Here is a 19,153-nt window from a genome sequence, read left to right as displayed (position 1 = left end):
GACATTGGGTTGGCAGCTTTATGATAGGAAGCCAATTTTGTGACTTTACTGTTGATAAGACTTTAGCTATTTAGTAAGCTCTGAGGAGCATTTATGGTTAATTTGTTGTGACAATTTAATTTGTAAACTTGTGTCATGTATGACTCTAAGGAGCGAGTCTGTATTGACATAGTGGGATCAGGGCAGCAGTATATACTTGGTTTAAAAGGAAAAAGTTTTTCAAGTATTTGTATTGATCCATGGCCAGACCATCACGTCTATATAATTGTGTGAATTATATTGATTTTTAATGTTGTTTAAAAATCGGGGTGTGACAGAAATGGTCATCATTAATATTGTTTTGAGCAAAGACTGAACAAACTAAACTGATTCCTAATAAGATGATAGGCGTCACGATCACTTATTTTCTAATTTTCTACAATTCATTTTTTTTTTTAAATGGGCTGGTGCTACTGTGCTCAAGCCTTGATTAATAAAATTGCAGAATACAGGGGGGGCATAGAGCCTTAACCCCAGATTACAATAAGTATAAAGAGAACATCCTGAAATAATATCAGGACTCTCCACAAAATCTATGTATTCGAACAAGCACCAATTAGCAAAGAGTGCCCGAATGGTTACTCCATTTGCTTTGACATAGCAGTGACATACCGGAAAGATAACTCTATAACGAAGAAGCATCATTACAAATAGCACAGCTTTCTCACTATGTTGATGCACGGAAACAAATCCAGCGGCACTCAATTTTATCCTGCCACTAGGAGGTTGCGTTCATTTGATCAAGCAAATAGTTCGCCGCCTCATTAGGTCAGACAAGGCACACTGAGAGTGCATACCGGGACCAAGCCCACGTCGCCCTACCAAATAGTGATAGGGACTTATTGTCGGCATAAAGCCATATAGTACTAAAAATAAAGTGCAATAACACATATAAAAAACAAAATAATAAAAGATAAAAGAACCAAAGTATTGGACTAGAGCCCAATCCCAAGCCCAAAAGTCACCAAGCCCAGGCCTAGAATGAAGTCTACATATTCCACCGCGCCTCCATCTCGCCCACAGAGCTCCTGCCGTCCCACCATCGCCGCCGCACCAAGAAAACTCAGCCCATTTCTCCAGCCCTCCGTCCTCCCCATCACACAAGCCGGCATCGTCGTCCTTGGAAGCTGACCTGATCCGACCAAAGAGACACTCGTGGACATACGTAGCTCCAAATAGCCCAAACCGGATCAGAGCATGTCGATCCGATCTGAACCCTTCAGATCCCGCACTAGCCGCAACCAACTTGTGACCTCCAGGTGAATTCATCTCCCCCGTCCGGGGCACTCAGCTCTTGGGGCGATCCACACTAGCTAGTGTTCCTCTCCCTCGACAGTAACTCTGCAAGATCTGGATAGCGCAGCTAGCATGCAGCGTTCATTCCAACAAGACACCCATCTACTGCCGAACACTTGCTCCATAATAGCCCGTCCGATGACTCCGCCACTAGGACGTGCCGTCGGACTAGGCATACGTCTCCAATGAAACTGACCAAGCGTGTGCGTCAAAACCTATAACATAATTTACTACAATTCATTGAGCTGTAGGTTATTAGTTATTTGAAATAACTCACACATTAGAGATCACAGATTTTATTATCATCGGCATCATCTGATAGGTGGGATGAAATTACAATTGTCATAAAATAAAAATAACAATAAAAAATAAACCTTAAAAGTTCATTAATCCAATTAGGCATTCAAATTAGTTGAATCTTGACTAGCTATGACCTAGCTGACAACGTGCATGTTAGCTCAACATTGGAGCATGTTGGATTCAAATTAATTTGTTGCAAATCATCAATGGGCATCTCTTGTGGGTATAGAAGTGGCTTGGGAGGAATCTGTAGGCCTTCAACATCTTCTTCAAGCATTTCTATAACTTTTTTCATTGAAGGACGATCGCTTGGTTTCAATTGTATGCACCATAAGGCTGTGATGACCATCTTCTTAATTATCGCTTTTTCCTCCTCTGTGACGTCAACCATCTCTAAATGATCCTTTCCATGACTATATTGATCGTACACCCATAATGGAAAGTAAATTTGGCTCGAGTGCTCTACCATTGCATTTAGATTCTTTCGCTTGCTTGCCATTTCCATCAACAACATTCCAAAACTATAAACATCAGATTTGAATGAAACACCACCAATGTTCTTGTAGAACAACTCAGGAGCAATGTATCCCATTGTTCCCCTTGCTGCTGTCAAAGATACGATGCTATCATCCGTTGGGTATAACTTTGCAAGACCAAAATCAGAAACCTTTGGAATAAAGTTATGATCAAGAAGAATATTGTGAGGCTTTATATCAAAATGAAGAATTTGCATATCACAGCCTTGATGTAGGTACTCGATACCTTGAGCCACACCCAGAGAAATCGCATACATCTGCTTAATACTTAACCGGATACTTCCTTCTCTTGAATAAATGTATTTATCAAGAGACCCATTCGGCATGAAATCATATACTAGAGCTCTTTTTGATCCCTCGACACAATAACCAATAAGTTGAACCACATTGGTATGGTGAATCCTCCCAATAGTAGCTACCTCACTAATGAATTCTTGCCCGTTAGTTTTAGACTTTCCCAACAGCTTAATTGCTCCAAAGTGACCACTGCGTAGTTTTCCTTTATATACACAACCATAGCCTCCTTCGCCTAGCTTCTGCTTGAATCTATTAGTCATCTTCTTAATGTCCGAGTAAGAATACCTTATTGGCCCAAAGTTGTAGTCATTATGCAAAAAATGTTCAATGCTGGTGTACATTGACAAATGTCTTCTTCGCCATTTATAGATCAAAAAAGCAATTATTAGGGGAGCTCCAATAATAAGTCTTGCGGGGAAAAATAGTCCTGCGTGATATATAGGAGTATATCACCAAAAAAAATCATATGAAAATATGTATATCTATACTATTATTAAGAGAATAGGTGTTGTTAGCTAAAATCAAAATTTTTGACATAAATGAGCCTAAAAGATTAATAAACTTTGAGGATTAATTAAATCATAAGGACAATTATGACAATCATAAAATAGATTTTTATTAAGAAAAAAAAAAGATCCAATAACCCATTTTTCTCTCTCTATTATCTTTTCTCTGAATTAATAAACTGTTATTTCTCACTATTTTCTCTGTAATAACTGTTTTCTTCTATTATATATTCTTCTTCATTAAAAAAAAAACACTTATTTTGATGCATGCAGAGCATGTGTAGAGGAACGCTAATTTTTATTAACTAAGCCAATTCTATAGGGGAATGGCTAAATTTTTGAACTACCTAAAATGCCCCCTCTTAATCAAAAATCAATTAAACAAAATATTTATATATGAGGACACAATGGTAATTCAATAATATTAGATAATAGAAATAAATGTATTATCTCCAAAAAACAAGGACAAGTTTTCCTCATAAACAAGAGAGGAAAACGTTCTTACCAAACTGTTTAGAGCAAATATTTTTACTCAAATAAAAAAGAAAAAAAAAATGACAAACATGTTAATGGGATACTATTTTATTATTCTAATGCTTTCAATATTTGTGTAGATTTGTCCTGACTATGGTTGGATCAATTCGCATGCTTTTCTAGATATCATATGATTGGATATGTTTCTCTTGTGGCAAAATTTAAGAATTTTTTCTTTTTCTTTAATTTATTTATTTTGGAAACTATCATACATATTGGCATATTAGTATACAGGTAGGATGGAGCACATACCAATGAAAATGAGAGACAGCCATCTATTAACTGCAAGAAATATTACGAAATTGTCTAGATTAATTTTTTCTGAATTTCTGAAACATTAGTAATAAAATGAAAGACTTTATAATATGAAATACTCGAAATACAAGATATAAATTCTACCGTACCAATACTTTTGATAGGTATCCATCGTGAATCTGCAAGAAATATATCAAACAGTAAATAAAAATATAATTAAGAGCCTGGCAGGCTGAGAAGTGAATATAAGCCCCAATATATCAAAGTTGAATTTGGTTCCACATCTCAGACTATAGAAAAAGGACAATTAATGAAAGAATATTGAGGAAATAACTTACGATACTGCGTCCTCCTATCAAAGATTTCTGCGGTGGCAAAAGCAGACAAATTAGCACACCGCCAAATCATAGGTAAATTGATGTTTGACTACTAGCTACATTAATCATTTTTCATGTTCATCTTTCTCCACTTGAAACAGTTTGTTCCAACATATATAAAAGGATAAGAAGGGAAAGGCTCATAATTACCTTTAATCTGCTCAATCAGAAGTTGAATCAAGCCTATAGGGAAGAAACAGAAAGTATCAGTTAACAACACTTGTTTGATATACTGATTACTAGTATCAAAACTTTACCAAATTAGGAGAAGCTTATAATACCATTCAGAAATAAGAATAAAAACACACTAAAATTATCTAAAAAGGTTATCTGCACTACCACAAATGGAAGGCTCAAGTTTGGTCTCAGAAACTTAACCAAAGTAGGAGATGCCCATAATGTCATTCCGAAATTAAAAAAATTAAAAAATTAAAAATATTAAAATTATTAAAGTGATAATTTTAGTAAAAAGAATAAAAACTTGAACAAGTGGTTTACGAAGAAAGAAATATGTTCTTCCTCTTTTCACCACTAAGACATCTATAGCACTAGTACTAGTGTAACAGCTAATTTATCTATCTATCTATATATCTATATACATATACTACTATAAAGGGAGGTGACACATTTTGTCACGCCTAGACTTTCATGGCCCGTTTACTTAATGGAAAATAATCATGAATCGGAGACAAATGGAATGGGAGAAGAAATGAATCGGTATTGATTCCGGAGGATTGATTCCTAAACTCATCTCCCCCCTTTGTAATCAAATTCCTGAATATTCAGGAATCGATTCCTGATAAATAGGTGAGACCTACACTTATTCCGATTCCTTCATGTATTAGTAAACACATGAATTCTTTTATCCGGAATCATTCCGATTCCTTTATGTATTAGTAAACACAAGGGTGTTTTTACTCCGTAATCATTCCATTCAATTCCATTCCATTCCAAGTAAGTAAACGTGCCCTCAAGCACAAAGAATAAGCAATTAAACAAACACAATACATTGGACGTGATGGTTCAGACATCAACACTAAAAAAATTAAAAAATTAAAAAAATTCTTAAAAACAAGTACACGATGACGTCCAAACTCACAATGTCAATACAGACTCACTCTTTAGAGTCATATATTACATTATACAAAGTTTACGAATTAAGTTGCGCTAACAAAATAATAAGTTAACGCACCTTCTGAGCTTACCACGAAACAAAAGTCTAATAAATTCAGTAACAAGCATTAGCTTCCAACACCTATAACTGCGACCGCAAGACTTCAACACTTCAGTCACAATCACCTTGACCTACAGGACTAACCCCTACACTATAGAATAGTGCACCGGGTTGCAATAACAAACCCGGTGAGCCATTAAAGCTCGTGTGAGTAAACTCAACCTAAACAATCAATTTCTCATCCTACAATAGTATGCATAATTAAGTCCATTCATGACTATAACCCACATACTCTAACTCTCAACTCAGCAATCGATTTCACAAATTCTTAGCCAAAACAAAACCACCTCAAGTAATGTTATGAAATCATTTCAACGAGCAACGGCGAACCACAAAAACACTATTTATTTGTCTCAACCAAAAGATAATTGTCACCTCAGTAACATTTCAAAATTATTTTAGTCTCAATGACAAAATCACGAAATCACACTCCTTTCCTCTCAACATTTGTCATCATTATGACATTAAAAATCATTTCACGACTCACCAAAATCTTACGAAGAAATATAAATCTCAAACCACAATTACACTCTTAATTTACACCAGCAAAACTAGAGATCTCATATATACAGTTTAGTTCGGGAGACTACATTGAAATCACACCGAAGCAACTCACACTAAAACCAATAAACCACCCTTTCAACTCAAGGAAGCAACTCACGCCTTGGTTTCTTCCAAAATCTCAACAAATTTCCTCAACAGGAAAATGTCACTCCGTGACAAAATCATATTATTTGATAACTCAACAAATCAAATATAAAACCATGTCCCTCCTTGGATAATTTAAAAGAAAGAATACACTCGAGACTCTCTTTTAAAACTTGTACTCGTGAGTTGCAAGTAATGCACAGTTACCCCCACAAAATACAATGGCAGACAGACTAGAGCTCTAACTGATCTTAACCAATCACCAGGCCAAAGGCTTGATTCCTAATTTCTACCCTCGGTTCCAATCTATAACCCTGGGTTCCAATCTATAACCCTCGGCCTCCACAAATCAAAACATTTAAATAGATCACGCAAGACCCAAGAAAATATTACACAAATCTCAATAAAGGATTCCACACTCTTGATCATATCAGTGACCCTCAGCCTCATAGACCAAAACATTAAAAAGTTACGCATGACTCAAAATGTTACACAAATCTCAATAAAGATTTCACACCGCTGTGACCCCTTGGTCTCCTCAGACCCATGGTACAAAAACAAAAACATTTAAATAGATTACGCAAGATCAAAAATGTTATACAAATGTCAATAAAAGATTCAAGAAGGTCATGCTAGACCCATGGTCACAAAAGACTAAACATTTAAATAGATCACGCAAGATCTGAAATGTTTTACACAACTCGAAGCACTTTTTAGAAACAATATAAACCACCTTTTCACAATATATTGCCATCTGAAAAGTCAAGTCACAGAACAATAAAATGAATAGAATCACTAATATTGTTTCCATCACGCAATAAATCCATCAATATTTCACGTATATATATTGTGATGCCCCGGAAATTCGTAATTATTTTCCGAGAATTTTCCGAAATTTAATTAGTGGTTATGGGATGGTTTCGTGGCTCGTGGATGGAGCGGAAGTGTTTCGGACGAATTTTTATTCGGAAAGTATGACTGTAGGGGGGTTTCTAAGGTTGACTTTGGATACGTTGAGATTCTCCAAAAACTCCCTTCATGAAAGTTGTAGAGAGCGTCGATACGAGTTCATGGACATGTGGTTCGCGTCAATCGGAGTTCGTATGAGGAAGTTATGGTCTGCGAAAGTTTTGGGAAGGTTATATAAATAGGAGTTTCCACTTTTAGAAATTTACTATTTCCATTTTACTTTTACCTTTCCGGGAAAATCAGAAAAATGCTCCATTCTCACTCCTCACCCGCAATCGACCTGACCCGAATCCGGTATTCCGACCCGGTCGGAACTCCATTCTCCGGCGACCTCCGGCCTTGAAATCTGCATAGAACGATTCGCCTCCCTTGTGCAGTCGTCTCTGCAGCGATTCTCGGCGGAGGAAGTGCAGCAAGGCGGCGACTTTTTGGAGAAACCGAACCCGATCGGTTCTCCGATCTCCGACGTCGGTAGGGCTTCAAACTTAGCTTGGGGAGCTCGCAGCAACCTCCTTAATCGATCCTTGGTGGTTGTTTGGATCGATTCATGTGAAACTTGGTTCAACTCGGATTGAACAGTAATCCAAGGCTTGTGAGGTAGTTTTTGACCCTTTATGCTTGTTTTCTGACTTCGAGCCAGTTATGAAAATTCACAAGCATGCTTAGATGAACAGTTTTGATGCTGGGAGTTTTGTGAAATATTGAGTTTTGGTCGGCGGAGGTGCACCACCGCCTGTGGCGGCGTTCTGGTGGCTTTCCTACCATGTAGGGAACTGTTTTTGGTATTATATATGTTCTACTCGTTGATACGAGCGTTTCGATATATAATATGCAAATTTTGGAGTTCGTATGGATTTGTTATGATTTTTACGGTTTCATACCGGTCGATTTATTCGATCCGTGAGGATTCAAGCTTCCGATCGACTTGTGGGTTAGTCATATTGATCGTGGAAGTATTCCGGAGACTTTTGGAGGTCTCTGATGTGGTTTTGCCTCGATTGGCGCCACTTTTGGGATTTTAGTTCAAAACAGGGGTTTCGAACTTAAATCAAATGTGAATCGTTACTAAGTAGGAACCGTATGTGTTAGGTACTTGACGAAGTACTTTGGACGGTTATTTTGTGGATTGGCTGCTTTGTGCTTTATTGAAGACGCAGCCAGAGTTTCGAGGTGAGTAATCTCACATGGTTCATTTACCAATGGAGTTACCATTATTGTTTTGGCGTTATTTATTTAACTGCAAACTATAGTTGGTATTAGTGGGCATTCCTGAGCGAATGACTACTTGTGTGTGTATATATATATATATATATATATTTACGTGAAATATATATATTCTTGTGGATGATGTGTGATGAATAATATGCATGATGATGTTCATATTATTGTTGAATGCGACTTTTCAGGAAACAATATTGTGGAAAAAGATGTTTTCTATTGTTTGAAAAGTATTGAGCTTGATGTTATATTTTTGAGTCAAGCGTGACTCATTTCAGATGTATTGGTCTTTGTACCAAGGGTCACAGATGGTGAGCAGGGATTGGGAAAGCCGAAACTAGATGTTTGTATCGTTTCCAGGTCGGGTGTGACCTACTTAACGGTTGATTCTAAGACCAGACGTGGTCTGAAGATCATATGTCACAGATGGTGATAGGTCGCAGATGGTGACCGAGGCAAGGAATTGGGGAATCACGCCTTTGGCGGGATGAGTGGCTACGTTCGGTTAGAGCTCTAGTCCGTTGTTGGTATATCATGGGGGGCAGCGGGGAGCTATCTGATGCTTATGAGTACGTGTTTTTAAAAGAGAGTTTTGGGGATTCTTTCTTTTAAATGTCTTGGGAGGACTTGCGAATCATATTCTATTTGTTAGGTTAACGATAGATATGATTGATGTGTGTGTTGATGTGTTGTGTGTCCAAGTTGGACTGATATGTTCGTTGTCCAGGTTGGACTGATTTGTTGTTGGTACATCTTGAGGGGTAGCGGGGAGCTATCTGATGCTCATGAGTACGTGTTTTTAAAAGAGAGCTTCGGGGATTCTTTCTTTTAAATGTCCGGGGAGGACTTGTGTATCATATTTAATTGTCAGAGTTTCAATTATTATGATTTTATCACCATGTGACTTTTGTTGTGATTTTGGGGAATTTCATATTTAATTGTCAGAGTTTCAATTCATATGATTTTGTCACAGATGGTGACCAAGGCAGGAATGGGTAATCACATCCTTGGCCGGACGAGTGGTTACGATTTCAGTCAGAGTTCTTGTCTGTCTGCCATTATAGCTTATGGGAGTAACAGTCGAGGTTGCTGGAGACTCATAAGTATGTAGTTAAAGGAGAGTTCTGAGAGTATTCTTCTTTTATTGTCTAGATGAGACTTGAATTGCTTCTTGATGGTTATGTTAGCAAATAGAACATTGTCACAACGGTGACTTATGTTGTCCTTTCGGTGGAAAGGATATGAAAGATTTGAAGGAATCATGGTTGCATATTTTCCTTAAGCTGATGTGTGTGAGTTGTTGATTGATGTTTATGAGTTACTCATACGAGCTTTCACAAGCTTACCGGGTTTTGTGTGTGGAAACCCGGTGCACCATTCTTTGGTGTAGGAGTTAATCTTGCAGGTCAGGGTAATCGTGGCTAAAGCTGAGGTAGCTTGTGGGCAGCTGAACGGGTAGGAAGCAAATTTTGTTGGCTTTGCCATTGTTATGACTTCCGCTATGTAGTAAGCTCTGAGGAGAATTTACGTTTTATTTTGTGATGACAATTTAATTCGTAAGTTGTGTACTATGTGACTCTATAGAGCGGGTCAATATTGAAGTTGTGGGTTCAGGGCATCAATATGTACTTGCTGTAAAGGGAAGATGTCTCCATGTATTTTGTATTGATGGTTGAACGATCGCGCATGTATAATTATGAGATTATATATATCGATTTTTATTTGTGTTAAAAATCAAGGGCGTGACATATATATATACATGGCTCTTCTAGCGAGGGATTTTTTTTTTGGTCTTTTCTAGGGATAGGCATTAGACCAACTTTCTGATCACATTTTTTGCATCTCAACAGTTCAGTTTTTAGGTCCTAATGTGTAGATCATTTCTGTAAATTTTTAGCCAAATTGATTATCGTTAAGGCATTCAAAATGGCAATTTAAGATTATAAGTATGAACGGTTCAAGTTTGACAGATTTGGTTCGTCCGTTGATTTAATCTAGTTTGATACCTTAACAATCACCGATTTCGTTGAAAATTTGCTTAATGATCTATACATTAGGACCTAAAAGATGAACGGTTGAGATGTCGAAATGTAATCAAAAAATTAGTCTAATGCCCTATCCCTAGAAAAACAAAAAAAGGGGATCCCTTAGTGGAAGGGCCCTCATATATATATGTGTGTGTGTGTGTGTGTGTGTGTGTGTGTACATGTGGTCATCCACTTAGGAATACCACTGATACCAACTATAATGTGAGCCCTGAGAAAAATTTAAGGAATTAAGATGAGATTAATTTTTATTTTCCGCATGTGTTAACGACACTCGGGGAATTTTTTAGAAAGTTTTACGGAAGTGAATCTCCAATTTGTTGGCTCGAGTGTAACGTACGCGTCACGACGAGTTTATGGTAATTTTTGTGAAATTTTCCGGACATCAAAACTATGTTACGAAATTTGGAATTTACGAATTGAGAAATTCATTTTTCAAGTAAAGGATTTAATTTTGATGCGATCTAGGCCGTTGGTTTCACACCGCTTCATCCTGACCTTCAATCTGAGTCTATAAATTTCTGAGGTCCGATAAATAGGTCGAGAAGGCTCTAGATTTTCAGAGAGCTGGTGACCCATTTCTTAGAACCACGACCCGCGACGAAGACCCGACCATATCTCCTCCGTCCGGCCATTTATCGACGGCGTACTACTAGTGCTAGGATCGTCTCGACATCGCAACCAAGCCTATGGCTTGGGTTTTCACCGACGAGCTTCGATGAAGCCAATTCGAAGTCGAGAAATTTCCGGCAGTTCTGCATTTTCCGGCGACTCTGGCAGCCGATTTAGTCTCCATTTGGCCATTTTCGATCTTCTGATGGAATTGTGGACTTGAATTAATCCTTGAGTGTATCTTAAATGCAGAATGGTTGAGGTGGTGAGAATCCTAGAAGCGAGCTATCTCTGTGAATGGGAAAACAGAACAGCTATTGTAGTATTGTTGCTGCTGTGCTTGACAATGTCAAATCCGTTGTTGCTATGATAGTCACAGACATTGATTTTGGGGAATTGAATCGAAGTGAAGAGTGAGAGTTCATTATTATCAAAAATTTTCAATAAAGGTAATAGTCTCAGACTACACATTGGTTTGATATGTAATTGTTAAGTAGACGAGATTGATTTGGAGGCTATTAACCATTTAGCTTGGAGTTGTGAATTTGATCTACGATTAATGGTATAATTGGAATCAATACCCAGTACGTCCATATTTGAATTTGGTCCATGACTATCCACTGTTAGTGGAATTCATGGTTTTAGTATCAAGTATAAACTTGAATTATGTCTTGGAAATGGATTCATTCTTGTAATGGTTGTCAAAATACAATGAAGGTGCTGGGTTTGAAATTTATGTCGTTAAGGTGAGTTGGGTGTTTGGATTAATTGTAAAGTTTGAGTTCGAAACATATTTGGGTATTGAGTAATAAAGAGAAAGGACAGATTTAAGAATACGGTTTGCTGGGCGTAAGTTGCTTTTGATAATTTAAAGAAAGAAAATGGTGTCCAAACTCCAAAGTGGTCTAGTATGAGGAGATACATATGTACCGACATATGTTTTATCTTCTTGTTGATCAAAAGGAAGTGATCTTCAAAATAGTCAATATTTGGGTGTCCATAGTAATTGGAAGAACTACACCCAACGAGAAAACTGAAGTACACCTTCTTGACATTGATCTAATGGAATTGGTTGCCTTTCGATAAGAGTTATTGGTCCGAAGTGCTAACACTGGTTCTGTCAGACTAGGACTCCAGTTACCCAAAATATGAAATGTGGTCTTGTTGGCCTAGGAAAGCAAATGTAGTCAAAGCTGCAATATTCTAGGTAGGGGACTCTGGACTTGCCTCAGTTAGCAGTTTTCTATTTCTAATGTGTATGTATGATTAGTTTTTATTTCAAATTGAAACGTATGTTAGTGCACCTAACCATGCTAGCAAATGAGTACGTTGTGATGGCTTGAGAGTGAAGGGTGGCACTGACTTCCTTGGGTTTGATTCCCTTAACCTCCGGAGGGTTATTTTTGTTTCATATTTTGTGAATAATACTAATTTGTTTAACGTTTTTGATAGGAAGTCTCAATTCATGGCTTAGAACGATACCCTACTTACTATTTACTACAATTTGATGCAGGGTTTAAATTGGCACTCACTTTGAGCGTATCAGTGGGCTTGGTCTCGGTATGCACACTCTATGTGTCTTGTCTGGCCTAGCGAGGCGGCAAACCATTAACTGGATTAAATGGACGCAACCTCCTAGTGGCATGATGAAATTAAGTGTCGCACTGTTGCTGGATTTGTTTCTGTGCAGCAACATAGTGGGAAAGCTGTGCTATTGGCAATTATGCTTCTTCGTAATAGAGTTAACTTTCCGGTATGTCACCGCTATGTCAAAGCAAATGGAGTAGCCATTCGTGCACTTTTTGATAATTAGTGCTTGTTAGAATACATAGATTTTGTGGAGAGTCTTGGTATTATTTCAAGATGTTCTCTTTGTGCTTATTGTAATGAGGGGTTTAGGCTCCATGTTGTCCCCCCCCCCTGTATTATGCAATTTCATTAATCAAGACTTGAGGGCAACTGCACCAGCCCCCGTTTAAAAAAAAAAACACCAAGTGAACCTACAATTAGCAGCACGTGTAAAAAAAAAAAAGGAAAAAAAAAAAGAAAAAGTAATGGAAGAAACAGTTATTGCAGAGAAAAGATAGTGGGAGAGAAATATGGAATTGTGGGATCATTTTTTATTTAATTTTTAATAAAAATATATTTTGTAATTGTCTAATTGTCATAATTTCCCATGTGATTTAATTAATTCATAAAGTTAATTGTTTAATCTTTTGGGGTCATTTCTGTCAAAATTTTTAGTTTTGGCCAACACCTATTCTTTTAATAATAATACTAGCCTCTTGACATGCATTTTGTGCGTGTCATTTGGTCTTTTGTTTTTAGAATGTTATAATAAATAAATAAAAACAGGAAAATAAAAAAAAAAGAAATGGATAGTGTGTAGTTATGTTCAGTTTTATGGCTGATATCAGTTTTACCCTCTCTTAATAAAAATGTTGTTCTTTTACATATTAATAAATTATAGACATAACAGGAAGTTAAAAAAATTTAACCGTTAACAGAAAATTATATAAGATATAAATATGAATCAAAATAAATGAATTAAATATTTAAGAATTGAGGTACCTGGAATGCTGTGTGGAAAACAGTTCGAACCAGATGAAGCCCGCCATTTGCCTCTACAGTCATATCGGTAATAAGCTTCCAAACTTTGATCATCATAATATCGCAAGTCAAACCCGATCGAGAATGCATTGTATATGTATCTGCAAGTTGCGTTGTTGTCTTCTGAGATGTTCAACGAAGTGAAAGCCATCCAGTCAAGACTGCAGCCCTCGTTCCAATCCCGGAATGTCATATCATGACCAATCTTAAAATAACCATACCCATCGGTGACGTCAACACACGGCGCAGTGTCCACGTACAATAATGAAGTATTAACAAGCGGATTGATGCACTTGAGGAAAATTATAGGTGTTGATGTAAATCCGTATGTTTGACCGTATGTTTGAAATGGAAAATCATACAAAAGAAACCGGGGAAATAAATTACGAGGTATAGTGGAGTTGTGAAGTAGGCTTGGATCTATTAGTCGGATTGTTTGGTTATGGTAGTGGATTGCCTGCACATCGAATTTCTCATGAAAAGGCGAGTTGAAGTGGGTAATGTTGTTCTCACAAGTGAGTGTAAAGGCTAACTGGCCGCAGTGCTTTGGATCATCTTTTAGTCGAAAAGGGTAGCTTATGTTGGGGATATTTCCGCATGAAGAAGACTTACATGTATTTCTTCCGTTAAACGAATCCCGGGGATACAACGAATCCAGGGAATAAAACGAATGACCAGGATTAACAAGAATGGCTACAATCAAAATCCACAAGTACAAGATCATGGACCTTCCCTTTGTTTCCATGGAGGAAATATGAGAGAGAGAGAGAGAGAGAGAGAGAGAGAGAGAGAGGAGAGAAACTTGACACAGAAAGTATCTCACAATTTACATATCTATATAGCGGGGACCTAAACTATAATCATATGGATCCAATCAAAATCTACTGATATTTTATTGAGTCAACAATATGTGGGCAAGTAATTTACTAAATTATGTTCACAAATAAATAAAAAAATACTTGTTTTGACATTTTTTGATGGTAATCTTGAGCGAATCAATATTGTTTGTAGTAGTTTATGTTTTGAATAAAAAAAAAAATTTCTTCCACCCCCAATAAAAGTTATGTTCACCAATGAGCAGGTATAAGTCGCTCAGTCAATTTTATCCAGCTATTGAAGGAACAACTTCTTAATTTCTTATGAATAGTTTGTTGACTATTTTGCGCTTTCATACATGCCATATATTTTACCTGTTTGTCATAGCTTCTTTTCTCATTTAGTTTCTAGCCGAAGTGGTGGAGTGGGTTTGGAACTTTGGATTGAAGTTTCTCACAAATTACATATCTATAAAGTGGGCGGCTAAACTTTAGTCACATGGCTACAATCAAAACCTACCAATATCACGAACTACCTAGTATGGAATCCCAACATTTAGAGTTCAAATCTCAACTTCAACCAGTTTGTGGCCAGTTTAAGGGGCCTTTGGGTTCGTACGCCTACGGAGAAGATTAGTCTGGCTTTGCTGTACTCGCAAACCTCTGTCTAAATACTGACTGGGTGGTGTGTTACTAACTCGTTAACATGACTGAAGTGACTTGCTACCTCATTCCTGATAAAAAAAAAAATTTAAAAAAAAAACTACCAATATCAGACAATAAGTTCATTTTTGAGTCAACAATACGTGGCCAAGTAATTTACTAAATTTACGGTTAGAGACCAAGTGAGGCAGAGCCTTGATAAACATAATTAGGTCTCTCTCTCTCTCTCTCTCTCGTTGTTAGCCGCCGCACGCACGAAGGAGGAAAAAAACCGAAGGTGAGTGTGCTCTCTCCCGACCGAATGCAGCTGGCTTTTCTGCCGCTGTGTTCCGTCCCAGGAGAGGATGGTGGTTCTGAGTAGTAGAGGGGTCTCAAGGCAGCGGCGTGGCTCTGGGAGGGTGGATGGGTCGTCATTTCCAGTTTGGGCGGATCGTTTTCGATTTGTCTCTATCAGATCGAGGCGACGACATCGGAGGTGCAGCGACGGAACTTGTAGTTCAAGCGGTGGTTTCTAATGTCATCGACCCTGCTTTTTGGGCTGTGGCTGATCAAATCTGAACGAGGAGGTGCCGATCCTGAAAGGGATCTGTCGCGGTCTCGGCTTTGGACCTGTTTGAGGTCGTCCGCTTGATGCAGGGGCTGTTTGTGGCGTGTCAGGGCGGTGCAGCGGCGGAGGAATTCTGCGAGGTGCAGTTTTGATGCGTGGAAATGGTGTGGTGGCGTTGGGGCTCGCTGGTAGCAGGAGGGTTTGCCTGCCGCGCTTGCCCTTTGCTGGGGGTGGTGGTCTTTGGGCTGGGCCTATGTTCTTGTGTTGATTTTGTTGGAAATTTTATAATTTTAAATTAAAATATATTTTATTTATTTCTTTATTTATTTTAGAGGTTTTTTTTATTTTATGTTTATTTCTCTATTTATGGTTTAACGGTTTTATGTTTTAAATATATGATTATTATTTGACCGTTATATGGTTAATGAGGCTATTGATGGTATGGTAAGTGTGCCTTATATAAGGGTATGTGGCTATGGTTGGAAGGCATATGGTGAGACATGAAACATGCACATGTGTGGGAGTTTAGATTGTCGGATAATGAGGGTATACATGACGGTATAATCCACCATAATGCAACCACTCTAGCCAAATACCTCTACCAAAGATATTCTTACAAACTATACATATACATACTTTACTTATACACCGTTTTGAGTGCACGGGTGATAAAGGTTCAATGGGGCTTCTTAGCTGCGCGACGGAGCTCGAAGAGTAGTTGTATCTTGGGGGAAGTTCGTCATTCAACCCTGTGTAGTAGGGGACGAATCTTCTCTTAGGACAGTGCGCTTGCACGCCTCGACTCGATAAGTTTTCATATATAAAATCTATATATTATATTATTTTCTTACTTTATTTTATTTTCTCATCTATATCATTATTCTTATTTCCCAAGATGTTTCCATATTATTTTATTTTTATTTTACAGGAATTTCGTACCATATTTTTTACAACAATCTAAGAGAAGATTCGAGCGGAATTTCTGACAAAGACGGACAATATGAAGTTCGAGGAGTCATAATCAATATCGCACATTTGTCTTCTTCTTTATTTCTTAACTTATGAATACCTTAATATTTTTCTTTCAATTATTAGTTTATACTGGCCTTGAATATGCTAATTGCATTTTGCTTTGCATGTATACTAATTAATAGTTGAATATCAACTAATTCTTGATAGGAAAAATCTCTCAAATGCCAAAGTTGATGGAGGAATTAGTGACGCAATATACATACACTAGTCTCTACCATGATGAATGAATCCTGAACCACTTCCACGACAGAACCAATATTTTTTATGTAAGAAATACATATTTTTGCAGATTATCATTTTGTAGTTACAATTATTTCAACTATGGCGTATATATTTATATATAATGCGTATGAGTTATTTCCCATAAATATGCAAATTATAAGATTGTGATTAAAATACATATATATGTGCTAGTAGCTAGCAAGCAGGTACATACATATGCATGTTACAGTTAATTGGTTTATATACATTAGCCTATTTTCTATCAAGTCATCTTTGCAAATTAAATTTGTTTTCAATGACAATTAATCTGCCATGAGATTAGGTCGGCTATTCTTATGTTGCTACTCAAGCTCTTTATATGTTGTCAGGTCAGTTACAAATGACATTTGCCTTTTGTTTCGAGAAGATTATATTTTGATGCAATTACAGATTATTATTAATGTTTATTTATCTCTTGAGTTTTTCTATTGGAACCTCCAAATTTACTCACTTAACCTTTATGCTTTTTACACCTCCTATCAACTTTTCATATATTAAATTTACTCATTAAACCTCACTAAAGTTCCTCAAATAACCTCGCTCATATAATTAATTTACAAACAAACTAAGATCTTTATAATAAAAAAACTTAGTCATTTCAATAATTTATAGAGTTATAAATCTTAATTACATCTCCATTCCTTAATCAGACAACATAAATCTCTTATCCAATAAAAAAAAATTAAACACAAGGTATTGAATTTTAAAAATTAATAAAAATAAAATAACATGAACTATTATGTGACTTTTTTTTATTTACTTTTTTTTTTAGCTGTGCAAAAAAAAAAGATTAATAATTTTTTCTTAATGTTTCTCTATTTTTTGTACCTCATGATTAATTATTTAAATTTTTTATTTATTTTTATTTGCTAGCTCTTTTTTTTTTTTTCCTTCTTTTTACAAATATAATGGATAGATTTAGATTTAGGGCATAATATAATTTATTTTGTTCTTCCTGACCAATATGTGTTCAATATGCATATCGTAGTGAAATTGGAAAATTAAAATAAATGGGGAAAATAATAAAGAATGCAATCTAATATTATTGAATTGGAAAGTCTAGAGAAAATAAATATAACCATTTTTTTGGTATAATTATTGTCCCTAATAGTCATTTTATAGTAGGTTATATATGTCATTTAATAATTCATAATAGAGTGAGGTCAAGTAAGCAGATTTGGAGGTCCCAATAGAAATTATCTTATCTCTTCTTTCATATCTAAAATGATGCTGCTTCAAATTGTGGTGATAGTATTAATTTTGTCTCATTATTAATTTTGTAACATTTATTGAGCTTTTGAGTGATTGCAGGGAAAGTAAATAGTGATGGTATATTGTCTCTCACACTTCTCATTTAATTTATATTACGAGATATACATATGCTATTTTATGTTAGCTTGTGTGTCAACAAATGCAACAGGTCATAAACGAAAATGCAAGCTCAAAAAAATACTTGTAAGTTCAATTGTGATCGAGAAGGTTTTCATTTTGCTTTAATAAATCAGTGAGGAGTTATTTTTGATTTCAATAGTGGGGGTTACCATTTGAAATTTCAACCATTTCATTAGAGAATTCTTTAATGCTTATTATTACGGGTTTTATACATCTGATTTTGTTATGAGTATTCTTAGCATTTACTATTCTTTCATGAAGAGCGTCTATCTAGGGCTGTAAGTAAGCTCGATACAGCTTGTGTTCGACTCGTATTCGGCTCGATTTTAGCTCGTTCGGCTCGTGTTCGTAAGATAAATGAGCCGAGCTTGAGCTCAATATTAAGCTCGGCCAAAAAATGAGCCGAGCTTGAGCAAGGATATATTCGGCTCGTCTAGCTCGTGAATAGCTTGTATTTTCCATGAGTAGCTCGAGCTTGTTAAAACTCGGCTCGTTTGTTAAAGCTCGACTAATGAAATTTATACTATAAAAATATAATTATTCTAATCTCAATTCTTCAATTCTTTTTATTACATTCCTTTTCGATTGGAAGAGAATCTGAATTGGCCCCATTCTTATTTAATTAGTTTAAGTGCAATTTTGAGTTGGATTCATCATTTTGAGTTTATTCTAGACAATAAAAGGGATTTGTATGATGGTCAGACATCAAATTTGGATTATTAATTTAAATTTTTTCTATCTTTTTTATTTTTTAAATTTAAAGTCAAATGAGCCAAGCCGAGCCTATTCAAGCTCGAGCTCGTCCAATAAATCAAGCCGAGCCGAGCCTAGCTCGGGCCTAAGAAAAATATTCAAGCCGAGCCGAGCTTGAGCATGGAAAAAAAAATTCAAGCTTTAGCCCGGCTCGAGCTCGATAAAAAACAAATGAGCCGAACATGATCACCTTGGTATTCACTCCGGCTCGGCT

The 19,153-nt window shown here is 36.5% G+C and overlaps 1 protein-coding gene across 1 annotated transcript; it reads right to left on the bottom strand.

Moving 5' to 3' along the window:
* Positions 1 to 1,615: 1,615 nt before the first annotated feature.
* LOC112192160 (LEAF RUST 10 DISEASE-RESISTANCE LOCUS RECEPTOR-LIKE PROTEIN KINASE-like 2.1) lies at positions 1,616 to 14,261 on the bottom strand. The gene is made up of 6 exons (XM_024331747.2): positions 13,438 to 14,261; positions 4,291 to 4,323; positions 4,102 to 4,128; positions 3,913 to 3,942; positions 3,761 to 3,790; positions 1,616 to 2,895 (listed from the first exon to the last, which is right to left on the bottom strand). The coding sequence occupies exons 1-6, from the start codon at positions 14,219 to 14,221 to the stop codon at positions 1,763 to 1,765; spliced, it is 2,037 nt and encodes a 678-aa protein (XP_024187515.1). The 5' UTR covers positions 14,222 to 14,261; the 3' UTR covers positions 1,616 to 1,762.
* Positions 14,262 to 19,153: the final 4,892 nt, after the last annotated feature.

Source organism: Rosa chinensis, chromosome 1 (assembly GCF_002994745.2).
Source record: "Rosa chinensis cultivar Old Blush chromosome 1, RchiOBHm-V2, whole genome shotgun sequence".
Lineage (NCBI taxonomy): Eukaryota > Viridiplantae > Streptophyta > Magnoliopsida > Rosales > Rosaceae > Rosa > Rosa chinensis.
Note: the sequence above shows the minus strand (reverse complement) of the source record. Positions and strands in the feature narration are given on the sequence as shown.

What these genes read in the sequence shown, in the direction of transcription:
- LOC112192160 (XM_024331747.2), bottom strand. Translation starts at nt 14,221, where the DNA reads ATGGAAACAAAGGGAAGGTCCATGATCTTGTACTTGTGGATTTTGATT. An exon ending in GATACCTATCAAAAGTATTG is followed by an intron (nt 3,791 to 3,912) that starts GTACGGTAGAAT and finishes TATTTCTTGCAG; the next exon opens with TTAATAGATGGCTGTCTCTC. An exon ending in GCTGTCTCTCATTTTCATTG is followed by an intron (nt 2,896 to 3,760) that starts GTATGTGCTCCA and finishes TATATCACGCAG; the next exon opens with GACTATTTTTCCCCGCAAGA.